This window comes from Numida meleagris, chromosome 1, assembly GCF_002078875.1.
Source record: "Numida meleagris isolate 19003 breed g44 Domestic line chromosome 1, NumMel1.0, whole genome shotgun sequence".
NCBI classification, from domain to species: Eukaryota; Metazoa; Chordata; class Aves; order Galliformes; family Numididae; genus Numida; species Numida meleagris.
Genome location: NC_034409.1, coordinates 141,605,116 through 141,624,531, shown reverse-complemented (window position 1 = coordinate 141,624,531; position 19,416 = coordinate 141,605,116). Strand labels below are relative to the sequence as shown.

Here is a 19,416-nt window from a genome sequence, read left to right as displayed (position 1 = left end):
CTGACCTGCTCAGATGTAGATGTCTAAAGCTAAGGGTATGAATACCAAGCCAGTAATCTGATATGGTCAAACTGTAGCTGGGCTTTTATCATAGACTGTAATCACATATTCTAGTGCTTCAACAAAGCACTTCTGGATTAACTTGCAACACACTGGCATTAATGAAAAGATTCAAATCCATTGAGTCTTTTCTAAGCCATTAGCACTGAATTATTTGAAATTCATAAACTACCTGTACCATGTCATCATCAGAAAAGAGTTTATGCTACTGTTTACAAAATTTGCTTTAGCTGGGACAGGGCTGGCCCAGTTCTAACTCACACTAGTGCATACCACCACTGAGCTCTAAGAATTCAATGAATCTATACTGCATGAAAAAAATGTGATAAGATGATATTGAATATATATACAGGCACCTTCTCCTCATCTAGGCAAAATACTGCCAAATGTATACTACTTCAGTCTAAGAATCTTTCAACCCAACTTAAGCGCAGGACCAAGAAAAAGCAACATACTCTTGGACATAGCTGTAACATCCTTCTTTCTCTTTCTTGCAAATAAATAAATGCACATGCATACATATATTTAAAATAGATAACATATACTTTTCCATATTGTGAACTTAAAAAAAAATAAGTCAAAAAATTTTGTAACCTCATTATGGTACCTGATTACTTCCAATACATTTCAAAATTACTGGGCCATGTTTATCAAAGTTGATCCTTAATTCCACCTTCTTGAACCAGATATATCCATCAGTCAAGGGGCTAGATTTGCTACTATGCAAGAGAATTTGATTTATTGCAGTTTCCACACCTCCGTCTAAGAGAGATGTTTAAAGAATGTGAGTCTGAAATTAAAGAAGGCACTATTGTAACTACTTGTTACTTAGAATTATGTTAAATTTACCTTACATTGCTCAGAAACAATTTGGAATTGAGAAGAGCTGTACCACAAAAACTGCAGCTCTTGTTGGTACCTGGGAGACACCTGGAGATTCTGGAACCCTGCTACAAAACGGGATTAAAGCATGACCACTTCAAACAAATCAAAGATGTTGTGAGAAAAATAATGAAAAATGTTATCATCTGCATTTCATCTTTTGGTCTGAATCATCTTCCCACTGAGATAAAGGGGCCAATGAAAAGTCCTGTAGAACTAGTTTTAAAGGAAGCCTGCAATTTCTTGACAACAGAAGTCCAAAATAGAACCTAGTTCCAATTTTCACATTTATCTTTGCCAAAGTTGACTAGATGTAGCTAATCCATTACGAACAAAAAAAAGACTGGCTCTTACAAATGGGTTCTCTAATGTTCTTGGCTAGTAAAGTTCCTTACTACTGCAATTTTGAAGTTAGTCATTAAGGAAGGCTGGAATGTGAGTCTATAAAAACCGCCCTGTTCACATCCTCATGCTCTCTATTTGTGCAAGCTGTCACTAGTATCAATACAGCCCAGGCATGCCTACATAGCCTTGTGTTGACAAACACAAGCTCGTTTTCCCTGTACACTTGCTGGCTTTGAACCAGCTGCGTTAGTTCAGTAGCTTGCACACAGCTTATCGGCTCAAGCACAGCACTGTGCGAACACAGCTACACAGCTTCCCAGCCAGACATGGCTGGTGTCCAAGGAGCTTGGAGCAGAGGCAAAGAGTGTGGATCTGTCTAAAGCACTCTTACCAAAGCAGATGGATAGAGCTACAAACAAAAAAGCAGACTGCATTTGCTCCACTTAGAGTATGCACTTGTCATTCAGTAGACAAGATATACTGAGGTCATCATTGAAAAGGAGATGGTTACTTACCACTGTCACAGCAAAATACAATAGCTCTTTTCCTATGTATTGAAATCAGAGGTTGTTGAAAGACATAACTGTGTTGTAAATATTGACGATCAATGCTTTTTAGAGATCACTGCTGCATTATTTCTATTCCAGTAGATGTTAAGTTTGTCATTCTCCTCACAAAGTTGAGCGTTCAAAGGCATCTGTTTAAATTCTGCATCTTGATCTGTATTTTCTGTATACAACTTTAGATTACAGACATCTAATTTTTTCAAAACATCCATGTGTTGTTATTAACAAGATGTGGATTCCTATACTCAGGCTTACTGAAGATAGTCTGTTCTAAAATTCAGAGAACATCAGGCCTCTGTGGTACAGTCCAACAGATCCCAGTCTCAGCTATTTCAGAACTGCTGCGGAGCTCACCTCTACAGGCAGGCTAGATTCAGTCTACTAAGCCAAACACTGATGTTCATTCACTGCAATGAAGCATCAGTACCACCTCTGCCTTTTTCTCTCACTACCACCTCTGCCTTTTTCTCTCACTACCACCTCTGCCTTTTTCTCTCACTAAGTCTTGAAAGGAATATTGCAGTTTTCCTTAATGCCTGTGCCTGAAGCCTAGCTCATTCAGTCACTGTAAAAGAGCAGAAGCAGGAGCAAAGATTTTACCCCATGTCTTGCAGACACTCAGATAATATGCTTCTTTCTGCATTAGCTGTGTTGGCTATATATACGACTGGAAGGATTCTAAAATCACATTCTATAAATTATTCAGGTGAGAACATTGCAACTTACTTAAATTCTCTCTGATATTTTGTTGTTACAATAACTTGCAGTTGTACAATCAAATCTTTTAAGAGATTTTACTAGCACATATGATTTGACTGAATGCCCTTTCCTGGAGTATATTTCCCTTTCTCCTCTCCTTCCCCATCCCCATGCCCCAAGTTCTGAATTACAATTCAAAATAATACAAAATTGTAATTTGCACTGTCTGCTATTTCAAATAGAGTTAATGCCATCATTAAAGGTGTCTGATATGTCAATGGGATATTCTTGCCCCAGTGAAAACTGAGGTCTATTGTACCATGATACATTGAGTATACATAAGACCTCCATTCCAAAATTCAAAGCATTTTTAGAAAAACACTTACAAAGAAAAAGAAAGGTTAAAAGCACACAACAGACTTACTTTTGCATTGAGAGGGCACACAGACAGCGCACTCCTAAAAAGCTGTTCTTCTGACCTCCACTGACTGCTGCGGAGTGCACAGCGCGTAACGTTCATCAGTAAGATTCCAAGCACTGCCACAGCAAGAATTTTCTTAACGAAAGAGAAACAAGTTAAGAATCAAATCACTCAATTGAAGCGCTACATCATCAGCCTTACCGACTGTTTTGATGGTACCTTTTTCTTGGCTTGCTTACTCAAGAGACTAAATCCATATGTAAACAGAATGCAATAGCCAATACTGGGGAGGTAGATGACTCTCTCTGCAACAACAAATCCTACACGGAAGAAGAGGTTACTTGCAGGAAGAAAAGGGATGATAAGAAATCCAAGTCCAAGTGTAAGTGTTCTGCAAACAAGAAATAGATGATCAAATTAATCACAAAGCTTAATAGAAGTACCTTTTTCATTCAACATACAATGTTTATTTAAAAAAAAAGAAGTAGGAAAAAAGGCGTATATGGAGCAGGGCATTCAAAAGCAGCATTTGGGAGCCACATAAAATCAGATTAGGCTTCAGTAAGATTTTGACACTTTATCATGCACTTTTAAAATCTTAGCTATAATTATCAGAAAAGCAATGTTCATGCTTCAAAACTGGAAAATAACCCTGTTATACATTAATTATATAATTTCTATTTAAAATACACAGGTAAGAGAATTAATGATGAAAGCTACCTGTCTAGTTTTGAACTAATAAGACAATAAAAAAGGGAAAAAAAATATAGGTCACTTAAAGAACTAACTTAGATATGTTTCCAACTGAGAGTGTGTTTTTTTCCTAACAAAGACATTAATAGTAGAATCCATTGTGTTTAACCACATACCAGTCAGTCATCCTACACACCTACCACAGTCAGTGGTGAGAGGCATTTCATCTTCCTTGCTTTAGGTATCTATATTAGGAATGAGCAACCCTCAGCAGGTAAGTATGGATGATAGAGAACTTATACAACTGAGAAAACTGAGACAAGGTACCTTACCTGTGCAGAGCTGACATAAGGGATTAATGGATGCCACATCTGTGTCAGGCCACAGGCATGGTTGTTCCAATTTACTGCAACTAAATCTCAGTACTGTAATGCACATAACAAATCTACAGTAAGGTACCCGTCAGTCTTTTCTTTTCTCTCAGTGTCCACGGCCTTCACTACTTTGTTTTCACTTTTTACTAAAAAATTGTTCAGCCATATTGGCTTAGTGAGTTTTTTTTCCTAGAGGTTATGACGACCCCTACAACAAGAATTCTACCTCTCTCCAAAATGATATTAATTATACAAATTACAAGTGAGTATGGAAATATTGGAAAGGAAGGTTAGCCTCTGAAGAGACACAAGCAAAGAAATGAAATTACAGAACACCACAGAAAGAAAAAGGAAGCACTCGGTACTTTGAAAAACAAGATGATCTCATTGTGACTGAGCTGCTGAAAAATGTGAAAGAGCTGAGAATTAATTATACATAAAATCCACGCAAACAGACTAAAGCTAACAAAAATTAAGTTGAAGTTCTTAAGTGAGACAGCATAGTTAACAACTTTTTTTTTTTCAGTTTCTTTTGGTAAAGTGCAAATTATTTCCTCAGTGGATACTACGGTCAGTATTTTGTTTATTAATTGTGTGACTAGCATTTGTACCTCCTGTCAAGGCACATCTCTCCTTTTCATTATTAGGAGAGAGGATTAAAAGAGATGATGACTTAAAAGAAGTAATGTCAACAACACACTACTCTGTTCTGAACACAGATTACTTCTTACCACCTACAGTGCCATTTCAGGAGAAGAATAAAGCAGCCATCCGTATTTCCCCCTCCAAGTGTTTCCCACTAGTCAGTGTACAGTGATGGGCTCAAATTGGGATAAAATTGTAATGACAGCTATAAATATTTATTTGAACTGCATTTGCTAGACATTGGTTCCACTGAATTGTTAAAATTATCAGTACTGAATTTAACAAAATAATACTGTACTCAAGTTGTCCAGACATTTAAAATTCATCACTGTCTCTTACCTTCTCTTATAGCTGTCTTCTGAGCACAGAGCTTGGCATATCAGGCCAATTAGGCAGAACCAAAGTGCTGCTAGTGCAATTATCCTCCAGTCGCTGACGGATTTAATGAGGGGTATGCAACCCATTGACCAATCAAAACACAGCCACCAGGGACACAACAGCAACCATGCATTCAGTGAATAGTAGTAATTATAGTTTATAGCCTGTCAGTCAAAAAGAAAACAAACATTTATTTGATACTAAACTTAAGTGTGAAGAGAAGAAACTTTAGTTCTTTTCTATCGTTTCTGTTATTGCAAAAACATTTATTATAAAATAGGCCTTAAATTCCATTAGGCTATGTCCAGCTACAGACCATATGTGTTACAGCTGTGAAATTAACTGTGGTTTGTTTGTTTGTTCTAAATACAGCTATGAGGCTCTCCTATTCAGAGAAAGGAAACACAGTTCTATACTGTGCAATCAACATCCACATGTAGAAAGAATTTCCCACAACAGGAGAAAGACAACTTCCTTCATTCCTCACCTCCAAACCCAGACTTAATACAGTCAGAGGTGTACAGCCAAAACATACTTCAAATGCACCAGACCAGAACTTCATGCTATCTTCTTCAATTGCAAAGGAACATATGAAGAGTTAAATGCAGTATGTGGAAAAAGAATGAAATGCAGCAAAAGCTAAACCCTTGCAAGCATGAGAAAAACAGTGAATAAGTGGAAACACGCTTCAGTGTGTGCAATGTATACTAAATTGAATGCAAACAATATTCAAGGTATAGGGTAAAAAAAAAAATGGCAGAAAATCACAAAGCACAAGGGAAGTGACTCATCACACATCTTAAAACATAAAGATTGCCAATTTTATTTCTTTGAAACACAAAAGAAAATTTAATTAGGTGACCAAGACAAATGTTCTAGGGTTGTCAGAAAAAAAAAAAAAAACAGCATCATAACTTACTCTCACAAACAGACTATCTGCAAACGAAGCTGGGTTGTCTACTTCAGTAAAAGCTGGTGGCCCTGTGCCCATAATCCTCCAGCGTATATAAAGTATACTAGCCCCTCCGGACATCAGAAGAGTTATCCGGAAAAGCAGCCCCTTCCTTAGCAGACCAGTACTCTACAGGAAAGAAAGAAAGAAATAAAAAGCATTTAAAAACAAATAACGTTTTCTTCTCTTCCTTACTTATATTCAGATCCTTTTGGTCACCATTTCAGAGAGGTCATTAATTGACATCTGTCCTAATTTTGCAGTTACAAGAAAGATGTCAAACTTTACTATAGTGTCTCTCTAACTCCCCATGTTACAATGTTGTAGGACTCTCTTAGAGCTGTCAAAAACAGGATGGCTGAAATCAATCTAAGCAGCCTCAATAAGTCATAAGAGAAGCAGACTGAAGGCAAGAGTTTCTCTGAAATTAGGGGTCATCTGAACCACTTTCCTCTCCACTGAGTGTATCTGAGGATGAAAACGTTGATAAACAGTGGATTTTTACATGAAAGTGTTGACTGGATCCTGAGAAATATAGTGATGTGATCTCACGTATTAGCTTTCCTGTATTTGTACCTTCCTCTTTTAACCTGATACGCGTTAAATATGGTATTCCCTTTAAAAACTTGATAGTTATACAAGATCAGTTCTCTATGTCCTCCTTAAGAGCTAGCATGCTGATTATTACCACCTATGATTGAAATACACTGATTAGCAAGCATCACCATAATTATTTATGAGATCAACACTGGCTTTGAAAAAAAATTGGCTTATTGTGCAAGAGATCTTACAGTGTCCTGGCTGAAGGTATTCATTCTCTAAAATGACAGGAAAGTTAAGTTTAAAAGAAATATTCAGATGAGTTTTTAATACTTGTAGCTGACAGTGGAATCATCATAAAATATTTATTTAAATGCATAAGGAAAGAAGTTTGTAATGTTGAATTTACATAAGCTAGCCTTTGTGCTCAAATGGCAATTCCCAGTTTGCACATCTCAGTAACAAATGTAATTACAATGAAGTTTTCAAGAAAATCACTGCTAAATACTTTTTTTTTTTTTGTAACCAAATTGTGCTGTGAAGGAAAACTGCATTGTGACAATTTATACGTCTTATTACAAAGTAATTACACAATAAGTCTCATCCCAGGCTTAATTTCATCTAACAGCACATGCAGCTTCCTAAAGGCCATGCTTCACAAATCACAAGGTCTCTTAGTAAGCAGAATTTTCAAAGTGGAAGAAGAGTTACCACATGTCTTATTGCCTTTGATTTAGAGTTTACTGAAATCTGGCATTAAACTGAAAGCAATCTCTCAAATCAAGAGGGCAAAAAACCTCTCTGCAATTAAAAATTTAAGACCTGCCTTTCAACAAAACAAAACAAATGACATTTAAATACACTTAAATGAAAAGACCAGAACAGTTTTTTTTAGGTTGCAGGACCTAAAATTAATTACTTCTATGAAAAGATGATAAAGATGCATTCTACATTTTCTTCACCCAGACAGCACTGCTTAAAGATCACAGAACAGAAGTATAATGCTTTGAGCTGTTCATGCTTAAAGAGTAATTCTCCAAAAAATGTTTGACCCTGACACATTTCCATCACTTTAATTTTCAGCTGGATCTGCTTTAGTTCCCTACAGCTCTAGACTCCTTCCTTTTCTTATGCTGGTTGACATTATTGTCATTATACAACTCGATTCTTCAGTAATCTTACTTGCTGCCTGACATATTCCTGCACCTCTCATCCATTCTTGCCCAAATCTATTGTTCCAGTTCTAAAGACTCCACTTTTACTGATTTCCCTGCAAAGTTTCTCAGGAACATTGCCACACTTTATGAAGCAATTTAAGAGTCCCAAGGGACTTATGCTACTTAGAAATATGAGCAAGAGTTCTCTACAGTGAAACTACCAATCAACGTAAATTCCAATGAACATACATTCCTTTGCCTTGCTGAAGCTTGCACAGGAGAGGCAAATGATTTAGCTATTTAACAGTAGTGATGTTCTAGTAGTTTGTTGATCTATTTGGCTGCTATCAATTGCTCACCTGAGGATGACTGTTTTTGTGATTTGCTTATGATTATGAACCCACAACAAATAGCAGGTGTTAGATTCCATTTGACCCAATACTAGATAAAGCAGTATCAACAGAAGTCAGGTATTTAGTCCTTAGTGACTATCAGAGCTTGGATAGTTGTACTTTCAAATTCCCAATCCATTACAAACTGTCTCCTGTTTGGCAATTCATATTCTAAAGAAAAGAGTACACATTTTTAGCATGGTTGGGAAATGGGACATAAAAATATTATTATGTTATTTTTCAAACCTCTATTCAACCACCTTGTGAATCCGAATAAATAGCTCTATCTATGCTGACTAAACTACGTTTAATAACCTCTTCAAGTATTCTGTTAATTCTGCAGAACTTGTAGCATCAGGCAGCTCGTCCACACCAGTTTTAAGATACTGTTGAGATAACTTGTGGAGAGGCTTTTTGTATTCAATGCATTTCTAATGTTATTCCATTATTACTCGAGTTGCTGCAAAGATGGAACTGCACAATTGAGTGACCTAGCTGGCTGAAAATCTCTCATTTTTCTTTAATTCTCAGCATCAACAAAACTGACAGAAGTTGTATCTGTCCCTTTTGGTACATAACTGATCAGCAAGAATGAACAAAACCTCTAAGGACTCACCTCCAATAACTTGTCCTTACGTAGTAATTTTTGAATGAACTCCAAAACGTTTAGCTTGTTAATCACCAGTGCATCAAACACTGCATTCAAACCCTGAGCAACAACAACAACAAAGTAAAAAAAAAAAAAAAAAAGTAAATAAAAAGTAAGATGAGGTAGTTACCCAAAAAAATTATAAAAAAATACATCTTATATTCCACTTCTACATCTTAATCCTGATTCCAAACAAGTAAATAGATAAGCTGCTAATAATGATGGCAGAATGAGAAATTAAGAACCTGAGGTCAGATGAGTGGAGTATCACACTATTGTAATGGGCATACTCCTGCTACATCCAATAACGCTTCAGGGATACCGTGTACCAGCAAACTATGCCCCATATGCATGGTTGCAACAGTTTTAAACTACTTATCTGTTCTCAGACTTCTTCCCCAAATGTTCTGCAGTGTAAATGTGGCAGTCAAAAGGTATAGCTTCTATTAAGGTGAAGCCTTTTACACACACATACACACACATTTGTTGAGCAGCATAGTATCTTTTGACTGCCAGCTTTCAAAGATATTATTTTTTAAAGATACTTTAATTGTCACAACAACCGAAGGCTCAGAGGTTCTATCAGGCTTTATTTTTTTTTCTTCCCCAATTACATCAACACACAGTGGAAATTGCTGAAAAAAAAAATATGAAAATTTCTATATAACATCAGACACTACACATAAAGCTAAAGCATATGCAGAGCTTTGCAGGACTGTATACTTGTTTGCTTCTTTGGGTGGAATGTGCACAAAATAGATGCAGAGGTAATTCTTTCAAGGTCAGTGAGGTAATTCTGTTTAGGTCAACGTTAAAGTCCAGCTTCAATGTCTAAGCAATCACCAACCATGACAATTTGTGAATACTTAGTCTACATCCTATTACCTTTGGAAATTACCTCAATAAACTAAATGGAAAAAGAAAAAAGTCAGTAAAAATAGTATCAGGCAAGGCAACAGTTAGAACAAAGAGTAACTGTCATTGGGAAAAAGAGAGAAGATTGGCTGGAGTGTGGCATGGTTTCACATAGAGAGGTCAGCTGGCAATTACAAGGCTTTTGTATCACTTACATGGAGATTAGTAAGGTAAGAATCTTACTGAAAAATACTTTCAGCCTGGAAGCAATCTTTTTAATATATGATTTATCCTTTCATCCCTTTGACCCTCGTCCCTCAACACAAGAATAAATACCATCATCTTAGCAATGCAAATAAATCCTAGCAAATGAATTAAAAAAATCCAGATCAAATAAAAATTCTGTGTCTTCTAGCTCAAATAATTACAGAATCACAAATCATAGGGATTGGAAGGGACCTCGGATCATCTAGTCCAACCCCCCTGCTAAAACAGTTTCCCTAGAGTAAGTTACACAGAAAAGCATCTAAGCAGGTTTTGAATATCTCAAGAGAAGACGACTCCACAGCCTCTCTGGGGAGCCTGTTCCAGTGTTCTGTCACCCTCAAAGTAAAGTTTTTCCTTTTATTCAGGTGGAGCTTCCTATGTTACAAGTTGCCTGTTACCACTTCTCCAGTTGCGGGACACCACCAAACAGCCTGGCCCCATCCACTTGACTCCTGTCCATTAGATATTTACAGGTGTTGATAAGATCCCTCTCAGCCTTCTCTTCTCCAGGCTGAACAGTCCCAGGTCTCTCAGCCTTTCCTCAGAAGGGAGATGCTCCTGGCCCTTTGTCATCTTTGTGGCCCTTTGCTGGACTCTCTCCAAAGCTCCCCGTTTTTTTTTTTTTTTTTGAACCGAGGAACCCAGAGCAGGACACAGTACTCCAGATGTGGCCTCACCAGGGCAGAGTAGAGCGGGAGGAGAACCTCCCTTGACCTGCTGGCCACACGCTTTTTAATGCACCCCAGGATACCATTGGTCTTCTTGTCCACAAGGGCACACCGCTTGCTCATGGCCAATGTGTTGTCCACCAGAACACCTAGGCCCTTCTCCGCAGAGCTCCTCTCCAGCAGGTCAGTCCCTAACCTGTACTGATGCGTGCAGTTATTCCTCCCCAGGTGTAGGACTCTACACTTGCCCTGGTTGAAACTCATCAGGTTCCTCTGTGCCCAGCTCTCCAGTCTGTCCAGGTCTTGCTGAATGGCAGCACAGCCTTCTAGTGTGTCAGCCACTCCTCCCAGATTAGAATTATCCATAAACTTGCCGAAGATGCATTCTATCCCTTCAGCCAAGTAATTGATGAAGGTGTCGAACAAGACCAAACCTAGTACTGACCCCTGGAGAACACCGCTCGCTACAGGGCTCCAACTAGACCCTGTGGCACCGATCACAACTCTCTGAGCTCCCCCACTTAGCCAGTTCTCAAGCCACCTAACTGCTCACTCATCTATCACACACTTCCTAAACTTACCTGCAAGGATATTTTGGGAGAGAGTGTCAAAAGCCTTGCAGAAGTCAAGGTACACAACATCCACTGCTCTTCCCTCATCTACTCAGCTGGTCATGATATCACAGAAGGCTACCAGGTAAATGAAGCATGATTTCCCCTTGGTGAATCCATGTTGACTATTCTTGATAATCTTTTCTTCAACTTGCTTGGAGATGACATCCAGAATAAGCTGCTCCATCATCTTCCCAGGCACAGAGGAGAGGCTGGCTGGTCTGTAGTTTCCTGGCTCCTCCTTCTTGCTCTTCTTGACATTGGCTTTCCTCTAGTCCCCAGGCACCTCTCCCATTCTCCGTGATCTTTCAAAGGTAATAAGAGAGCAGCGTGGCAATCATTTCTGCCAGTTTCCCCAGCACACATAGGTGCATTCCATTGGGGTCCATGGATTTGTATGCGTCTAGTTTCCCTAGATGATCGCTGACCATGTCCTCCTTGATCAAGGGAAGTTTTCCTTTCCCCAGATTCTCTCTCGTACCTCCAGGATCCAGGATTCCCAAGGAACAGAGACTGAAGCAAGAGAAGGTGCTCAGTATCTCTGCCTTCTCAGTGTCTTCCATTACCATGGCATCCACCTCATTCAATAGCAGACCCATATTTTCCCTAGTCTTCCTTTTGCTATTGATGTACTTAAAGAAGTCTTTCTTGTTGTCCTTGACCTCCCTCGCCAAACTGAATTCCAAGTGGGTCTTCCTTGTTGCATCCCTGCATGCCCTGACAGTGTTCTTATATTCCTGCCAAGTGGCCAGACCCCTTTTCCACATTCCATAGACTTTCTTCTTCCACTTGAGTTTTTCCATGAGCTCTTTTGCTCATCCATGTGGGTCTCCTGCCACCTTTCCCTGATTTCTTATTCTTAGGAATGCATACATCTTGAGCTTGGAAGAAGTGGTGTTTGAATGTCAACTTTCTAATGCTCTAATCCAAGCAAAACCTCCCAGTCGGTCCTTGAAGGGGTCAAAGTCGCCTCTCCTGAAGACCAGGGTTGCATTCCTACTTATTACCTTGTTTCTTCCACGTAAAATCCTGAACTCCACTGTCTCATGGTCACTGCCACCAAGGCTGCCACCAATCTTTATGTTCTCAAACAGTCCCTCCATATCTGTAAGAACAAGGTTCAGCAGCACACCTATCCTCACTGGCTCATTCCTCACCATCTGCACCAGAAAGTTATCTTCCAAGCACTGCAGGAACCTTCTGGACTGTGCATGTGCCTTGCAATGTTCCTTTTTCAGAAAATATCAGGGTAGTTGAAGTCCCCCATGAGAACAATGCCTGTGATTGTGAGGGTAACTTCAGGTGTCTGTAGAAGGCCTCATTAACTTCCTCCTCCTGATCAGGTGGCCTGCAGTAAATACCCACAATGATGTCACCTATGTTAACCTGTTCCTCAATTCTCGTCCATAAGCTCTTCACCCGTTCATTACTCATCCTTAGGCAGATCTCAATACATTCCAGTTGTTTGCTTACATAAAAAGCAACTCTAGACCTCACCTTGCTGGTCTGTCTTTCCTAAAAAGTACACAGCCATCCATTACAGCATTCTAGTCATGCAAGCTGTCCTACCACGTCCTAGTGATCACAATAGGATCATGGTCATGTGACAGCACACAGATCTCTAATTCTTGTTTTTTTTCCCAGGCTGTGTGCAATGGTACACAGACACTTCAAAGAAGAAAAGAGAGCCAAGGATGCAAGTTTCCCTAGAGGGATGGAATTACTTTATACCATTAGAAGAAATAATCACAGTATGTTTTAAGAGTACTTCTTACGTTCTGCTCACAAATACCTTTGAAAAAATACATCAGCCTACAAATATCTATCTGAAAATAATGTCCTACAGGAAGATGTTTTCAGTGATTTCTTCTACAATTTTTTTCTAAAGACAAGAAGGTCCTTGCTGCAAATGATTATTCTGATTCTGTTGCTTTGTTTTATGTCAGTTGAAGCTACAAATTAGGTTTACAGATATATAACTACATTAAAGATATAAATCACAGGTGCAGCATTTCAGGTGGCTTACTGGGTCACTCAAAACAGAGCATCTTTGCTTAAGTAATAGAAAGCTAGAGGACAATGAATTTGAAAAGTAACTGTACCTGTTTGCATAGACAGTTCCTTAAATGAGGAACAGAAATAAAAGATTCAGTGTTAGAAATAAACAACGACCCTACTTCTAATTATAATGTTCAAAAAAGCGAGAGGGTGGAGCTCCTAAAAATGCTCTCGTCCAGATACATCTTTGTTCATAGCCTTCAAACAAGAGGTCTGTAGAGTCACTATCTCAACAATTATACATTCAAAAACAAGGCCAATGAACATGATACATAGTGAAACTAAGACTGCTAATCTGTCAAGTTTTTCAGGAAATTAACAGATACATGCAAACTGCTTACAAAAGATGAAATGAATTACATCAGATTGGCTAGGATGCAATCAATACAGCCCTACTAGAATACTGCTGGTTTGCTGAAGAGAACAAAAAGGTGTGTGATTAGTTGTGTAGAAGATTCATCTTTGTACGCTTTACAACTGCACCTGACAGAGGCTGAGGTCAAAATTCAGTCAATAAGAGGATTCTTACCAGTATTGTAATTCCCTGTTCTTTGCACAGCATGGCTATTGCACCTAGGAGAACACTCACCAGCACCCAGAATACAGAAAAATTATGTCCTTCCTTACCTGTCAAAATGAAGCATGCCATAATATTAGGTATATACATTTAAAAGTTAAAGTTAGAAATTAAAATTAAAATTAGAATATTAAAAAAAGAAAAAGAATAAAAGGAAAATCAGCATTTAATCTCACAATATTTTCTATTAGTCAAAATCTGGTTACAAAGACTTGAAAAGCATGGGGTGCCTCCTGTAATATGCTGGCATTCATCCATTTATTGCAGTCATTTTCTCTTCTCAGAGACACTAGAAATCTTCCTACTTGCTACATGTCTTAGCCAGACTAATTAGAATGGCAGAAGCTTCACATCATTTTCACAATCTATCATCTGCAAAGGTTAACTCCCAACACTTAGATCCATTTATCTTCCTTAGCTACAACTCTAACATTACTGGCCACTCTCCTCCAAGCTACCACAAGAACATGAAATTCTTTCTAATGGTTACACATGGAGCAGCACCACACACACAAACTCTTTCAACAGCAGTCTAATCTACAAAGGCACAATGAGCTGCTTTTCCAGGGCTGATGCATTTAGCAAGTGCCTTGTGCCATTTCATTAACACTACCACAGAATGCCACGGAGCTCAATAATTCCAACATCTGAGCAGAGAAACAGTTTTACAGCAGGGTGAGGAACTCTGGGGTTAAGAGATCAAGAGTAACTAGAGCTTCTAGTCAAAGAAAGAGTCTTTAAAGACCACACCATGTAGCTGCATTTGGGTACTACAAGCAGGCATTTCTGAGACTTATATAACAATAAGCCTTACTATAGCCAGGGTATTTTGCACACACAGTACATGGGTACTTCACATAAAAACATATCTGTCACAATCTCTACTCCACAGGTTCAAGCAACAGAGGGAAGCACTCAGCTTATTCAGAGACATATTCTTGATTCAAGCAACACAGGCTCTATAGGCAACACAAGAATCTACCTCTCATTTGGCCTGTGAAGAAACAAAGCTGAACTCTATATTCATTGAGTGGACCCTTTTTTTAAAAAATATATTTTCCTTGATCTCTAGAGTAGTTCTTTCCTGCTGTTAATGCAGCTTTGACCCTTGGTACTTAGACAGAACTGTCATAATGTTCTACGGAGATGATAAAAGACAGAAATAAGATCTATTTCACCAGAAGTAGGCACCTTCATCCGAGAACATAACAGAACAACGTAACAGAACACTAGGCTTTGTTTCTAATTGGTTGAAAGAGAGAGACCCCTTCTAGGGATCTAGTTATCTACTTAATTGAAATTCAGAAGTAGCTATTGCTCTTCACTGATGATAAAGTTGAAACTAATATACCAACTCAGATGTTGATGGGTAAGATACAACCACCGCAAGTGTGAAAAGGATCTACTGATATTGGTGTCCTCTCTCATTTTGAGGCAGAGTACTTTTACAGCAGACAGTAAAAATTTTGAAGAACAAGTTTTGATGTTGCTTCTAGCATTCCTTTCTTACCTAAGACTTAAAAGCTTAAACTGAGTGAATATTGAGATATTTATGATTCATCATTGCAATAAAATATAGTGGGCATACGTTTCTTCAATCTCCATCCCAAAATATGTCCCGGTAGATGAGGTAAGAGTTAACACCAGAGGTGCAGATGTCATAAACTGAAAAGAAAGCCTTCTGCAGGAAAGTCATACACATCTCAAGAATAACAAAACAAAACATGGAAATACAAAATATATAATGGCTAAAGAAAAGTTGTAATGACAACAACAAAAAACGTAATGAGGAGACTCCAACTGACATTAAATGTATAGAACTGAGAGGTTTCAGGTTGCATGTATGCATGCAATTCATGGAGAACAAGGCTTCAAAATCCTCTCTATAAGCACTGCTAAGAATAAAAGGAATCTGTCCTAAATGTATCCCTTGAAGATCTTTAAACTCTTCAGATTGCTTGCAACTGTTCATCCAGTTTTTGAAATCTGCTTATTTCAAATGTAGAAAGAAAATAGCTGGCAGAATGTGAAGATGGAAGGCAAGCTAATTGACTGTGAGGACAAAATAAAAATCAGTCATTCCTATTAAGTGTAAAAGAGAGAACAGTAAACAAAGCCAATGGTCTTAGAATTTGCTGAAGCATACTTAACTTCAGGTGGGAGATTTGTTCTTCCAAGAGTTAAATTCTGGAGGAGAGAAGCTGGGACAGCTGAGCACTTCTCAGAGAAGAGAAGCAGTATTCAGTGCACAAGTAAAGATTGCGTTAACGTGGTGTATGGTAGAAAGCATATGGTATATGCACCAAGAGATCAACTCAACAATTCACAAATGCTTTGATGATTAAGCATAAGAAGCAACAGGGAGAAAAGGTCAAATTATCAAGGACAAGTGTAACAATAGCACACTAATAAAGCATCAAATTAATAAAGGCCACATCACAAAATGAGAAAAGACAATGTATGTAAAGAACAAAACCACAATTCTATAGATATATTAGTAAGAAAAGCAAGGAAACAGTTATTCCAGTACTTGGAGAGAGAGAAAATGGTGGACAATGCCAAGAAAATAGAAACGTTCCGTGCCTTTTTGCTTCATTTTTCACAGAGGTCAAAAGAGCTGCAGTCAGATAACTTTCACTACATCAGCAGAAAGGGAGCAAGAACAAAGAAGCAAACTAATGAACTACAAGACACAGAATATATAGAGAAAACAATCAGTTTTACATTACAGCTATTGATGAAATTTACTCCAACATGGAGTAACCTCAACTGTTATCTCTGAGACATCATGCAAAACAGGATATTCCAGAAGCCTGGAATTAAAATTAAAAAAAAAACAAACAAAAAACAACCACCTCACCTCACCGTGTTTACATGCCTACCATTAAAGAGGAAAATAGAGAGGAAAATAAGAGCTAAGGAATCAAAGCTAAGCGGGCTGATTAAAAATGTCCAGAAAAAAACCCAGACAAAATATTTTCTAGATGAGTCTCCAAAACATAACAGAATATAGTAATTGTTTTCCAAAGACATATATTAGCCACTTATAAAAAATTAAGTATAATTTCTGACTTGGAGAGTAAAAAGCAAATCTGGATACAAGCAAACCTTGCCTTCAGGAAGGCAAGACACTGCCACTGGCGACAGGGTGAAATAAGCTAGAAAATATAGGGGCTGGATGAAATTATTACAAATACAAGTAGCAGTTATAAAACTACCCTAAGACTCTAGGTCACCATGAAAAATGGAGAGATACAATCTGGATTGGGTCTTTCTTTCATGTAGATTTACTCATTAGATATTTTTAATCATAATATTCCATCATTCAAATGTTAATGTCTCAAAGTGCTACCAGGCTACAATGACCAGGAAATGTACTAAGTAGAACTCAGAATTCATTTGACAAACTGAAGAAACGATCTTGGGGGAAAAAATGATAATTGAATGCCATTCAGGCACACATTCAAAGCTGTACAGAAACAGACTTGTCTTCTTCTGAACGTTCCAAGTCTCAGATGCCAGTAATGCCTCAGCATGTATGGTATAGCCAAGCTTAAGTACGAACTCTCAAAGATGGTAGAAGACGGTAAACAAAAACCACAATTCCATAGATAAAACAGTAAAAAGAAGAGAAATAAGCATCAATATCTCCTTCCCAAAACCATGATCTCCGTTCCTTTAGTTTCTTTATCAGTCTCAAAAAGTCAATACAAACATGTACAGTACTGTAATATTATGAAAATTCATCAATTTCTGATTAAACTTCAAAGAGAGATAATTTCAATTATGAAGCGTATTATCTTGTGCTTCTTCTCTGTTCAATGTGCACAAATAATCCCCATATCCTCACTTCAGAAATCTCAGTAGTAACCTAGGATTGAAAAATAGATATGAAAGCATTCAGAAATGCCTTCAAGCAATTTTTAACAGTGATTTGCAAATGTAAAGCACTGCATAAGTGCTAATTATTATTATATGAGATGCATATGCCAGCAGAAGTAATCAGTATAACAAAGCACATTTCCCTAATACGGTGCTGCTTTCCACCAGAAAAATCTTGTGTCAGAAAATGAAACCAATCTTTGGTTGGCACTTGTGTCTAGTTGAAACTGGTACACCATATTGTGAGTGGGCATTGTGCCACTAACAGATGGACAAGACTGTCAGCATGCCAAGTAAACAGAGGGTTTTTTTTTTTTTTTAAGCTGGAAAAAGATAGTATTTCTATACCAACACAAAAAGAGTTTCCAGATGACCCTGCTTGAGGAGTACATTAAGTCTGAAAGCTGAGAAAATCCAAAGAGATACCTGCATAAGCCATGAAAAACCCATGAAGGCTCCTATATTCACGCTGCTGGACTTCAGTAAAAGCATTCCTAGAGAAATTCTGCATATACAAAGGGTTTTACAGTGTGGTGTTGACTGATCCTAAGTATATGACCTATGATGATATCCCTTCAACTCTGCCTTCCTAGATGCTAATCCTATTTATTGAAAAATCTTATTATGCATTGTCCTAAATCCACAAATCAGTAACAAAATGTTCCTTAAAAGAACAAGGTATGAAGAGAAGTACAATACGTTTAGAGTACCAAGCTTAGTCTTACTTTTAAGTCAAGCTAGTAACAGCAAAACAAAAGAAAATCAAAGAAAAATTATCACTCCAAACATTCAGGCATTCAGCATTACCTCCCTCAAACCAACTGAGCAGCTTAGGGCTTAGACAAGTGACAACTTAGAGTAGTTTAAAAAGTCGCCATCTTCAAGTGAAGCACTGTAATTGATTCTATGAAAGCACCATCTCATTTGAAAACTGAAGCAAAATAAATTATGTTAAGCTCTTAAAGGAAGTTTTATTTTTCACTTAAAAATTACAAATGCTTATACACTCCATTGATATGCATTGTCTTTAGGGACAGTAGCTTCCAGCTAAACACCTACAAATACTCATTTAACCTTAAGACTTGTGCACTGCTGTACCAGGGGAAAGAATTACTTAGTCTTAGAAGATCAAGTAAGAATCTACTGATAGAATTAACTTAAGCCTGAGATCTCTTTCTGTTTCCAGTTTTCTGAATGTATGTACTACTGCAGTGCAGCTCAGCCTTTCACTTAATGACAAGACAATAGCAGCAAATGCTGTTCCTAAACACCTCTATGTACTTCAAACTCACCAGGCAGATACTACAGTAGAGGGACTGTCTATCCTCATCTAGCTGTAAATTATACCATCTTGGAGAATCAAACTTTAGCCCTTAAAAAAAAAAAGCAGCAGCAATGGTTTCTCACTTTCCATATACAACTCCTCCTTCCCAGTGTGTTCAAACATGAACAGTTGGGCACGCAGTTGAAAAATCAGGGCCCAAATGTTTAACAGAAGTAAATACTTCTTGGCTAACTGCAAAACAGCTAACAGTTTCTCCCTTTATCTTAAAAACACTCTTTCACATAGAAGACTTGTGCATTTCTTGGGGAGGAGTGGCTGGAAAGCTGTCTGATGGAAAGGGACCTTGGTGTGCTGATGGACAGTCGGCTGAATATGAGCCAGCAGTGTGCCCAGGTGGCCAAGAAGGCCAATGGCATCCTGGCTTGGATCAGGAATGGTGTGGTGAGCAGGACTACGGAAG

At 38.1% G+C, this 19,416-nt stretch overlaps 1 protein-coding gene across 3 annotated transcripts in view; it reads right to left on the bottom strand.

Moving 5' to 3' along the window:
• TMTC4 (transmembrane and tetratricopeptide repeat containing 4) overlaps positions 1-19,416 on the bottom strand; it is a 57,545-nt gene that overhangs the window by 17,751 nt on the left and 20,378 nt on the right. For all 3 annotated transcript variants that reach the window (XM_021415989.1, XM_021416006.1, XM_021415999.1), the window contains exons 6-11: positions 13,742-13,839; positions 8,721-8,813; positions 5,983-6,144; positions 5,025-5,227; positions 3,193-3,364; positions 2,977-3,108 (exon numbers count right to left, since the gene is read on the bottom strand). In XM_021415989.1, coding sequence (XP_021271664.1) covers positions 2,977-3,108; positions 3,193-3,364; positions 5,025-5,227; positions 5,983-6,144; positions 8,721-8,813; positions 13,742-13,839 — 860 coding nt within the window. The remainder of the gene's footprint in view (positions 1-2,976; positions 3,109-3,192; positions 3,365-5,024; positions 5,228-5,982; positions 6,145-8,720; positions 8,814-13,741; positions 13,840-19,416) is intronic.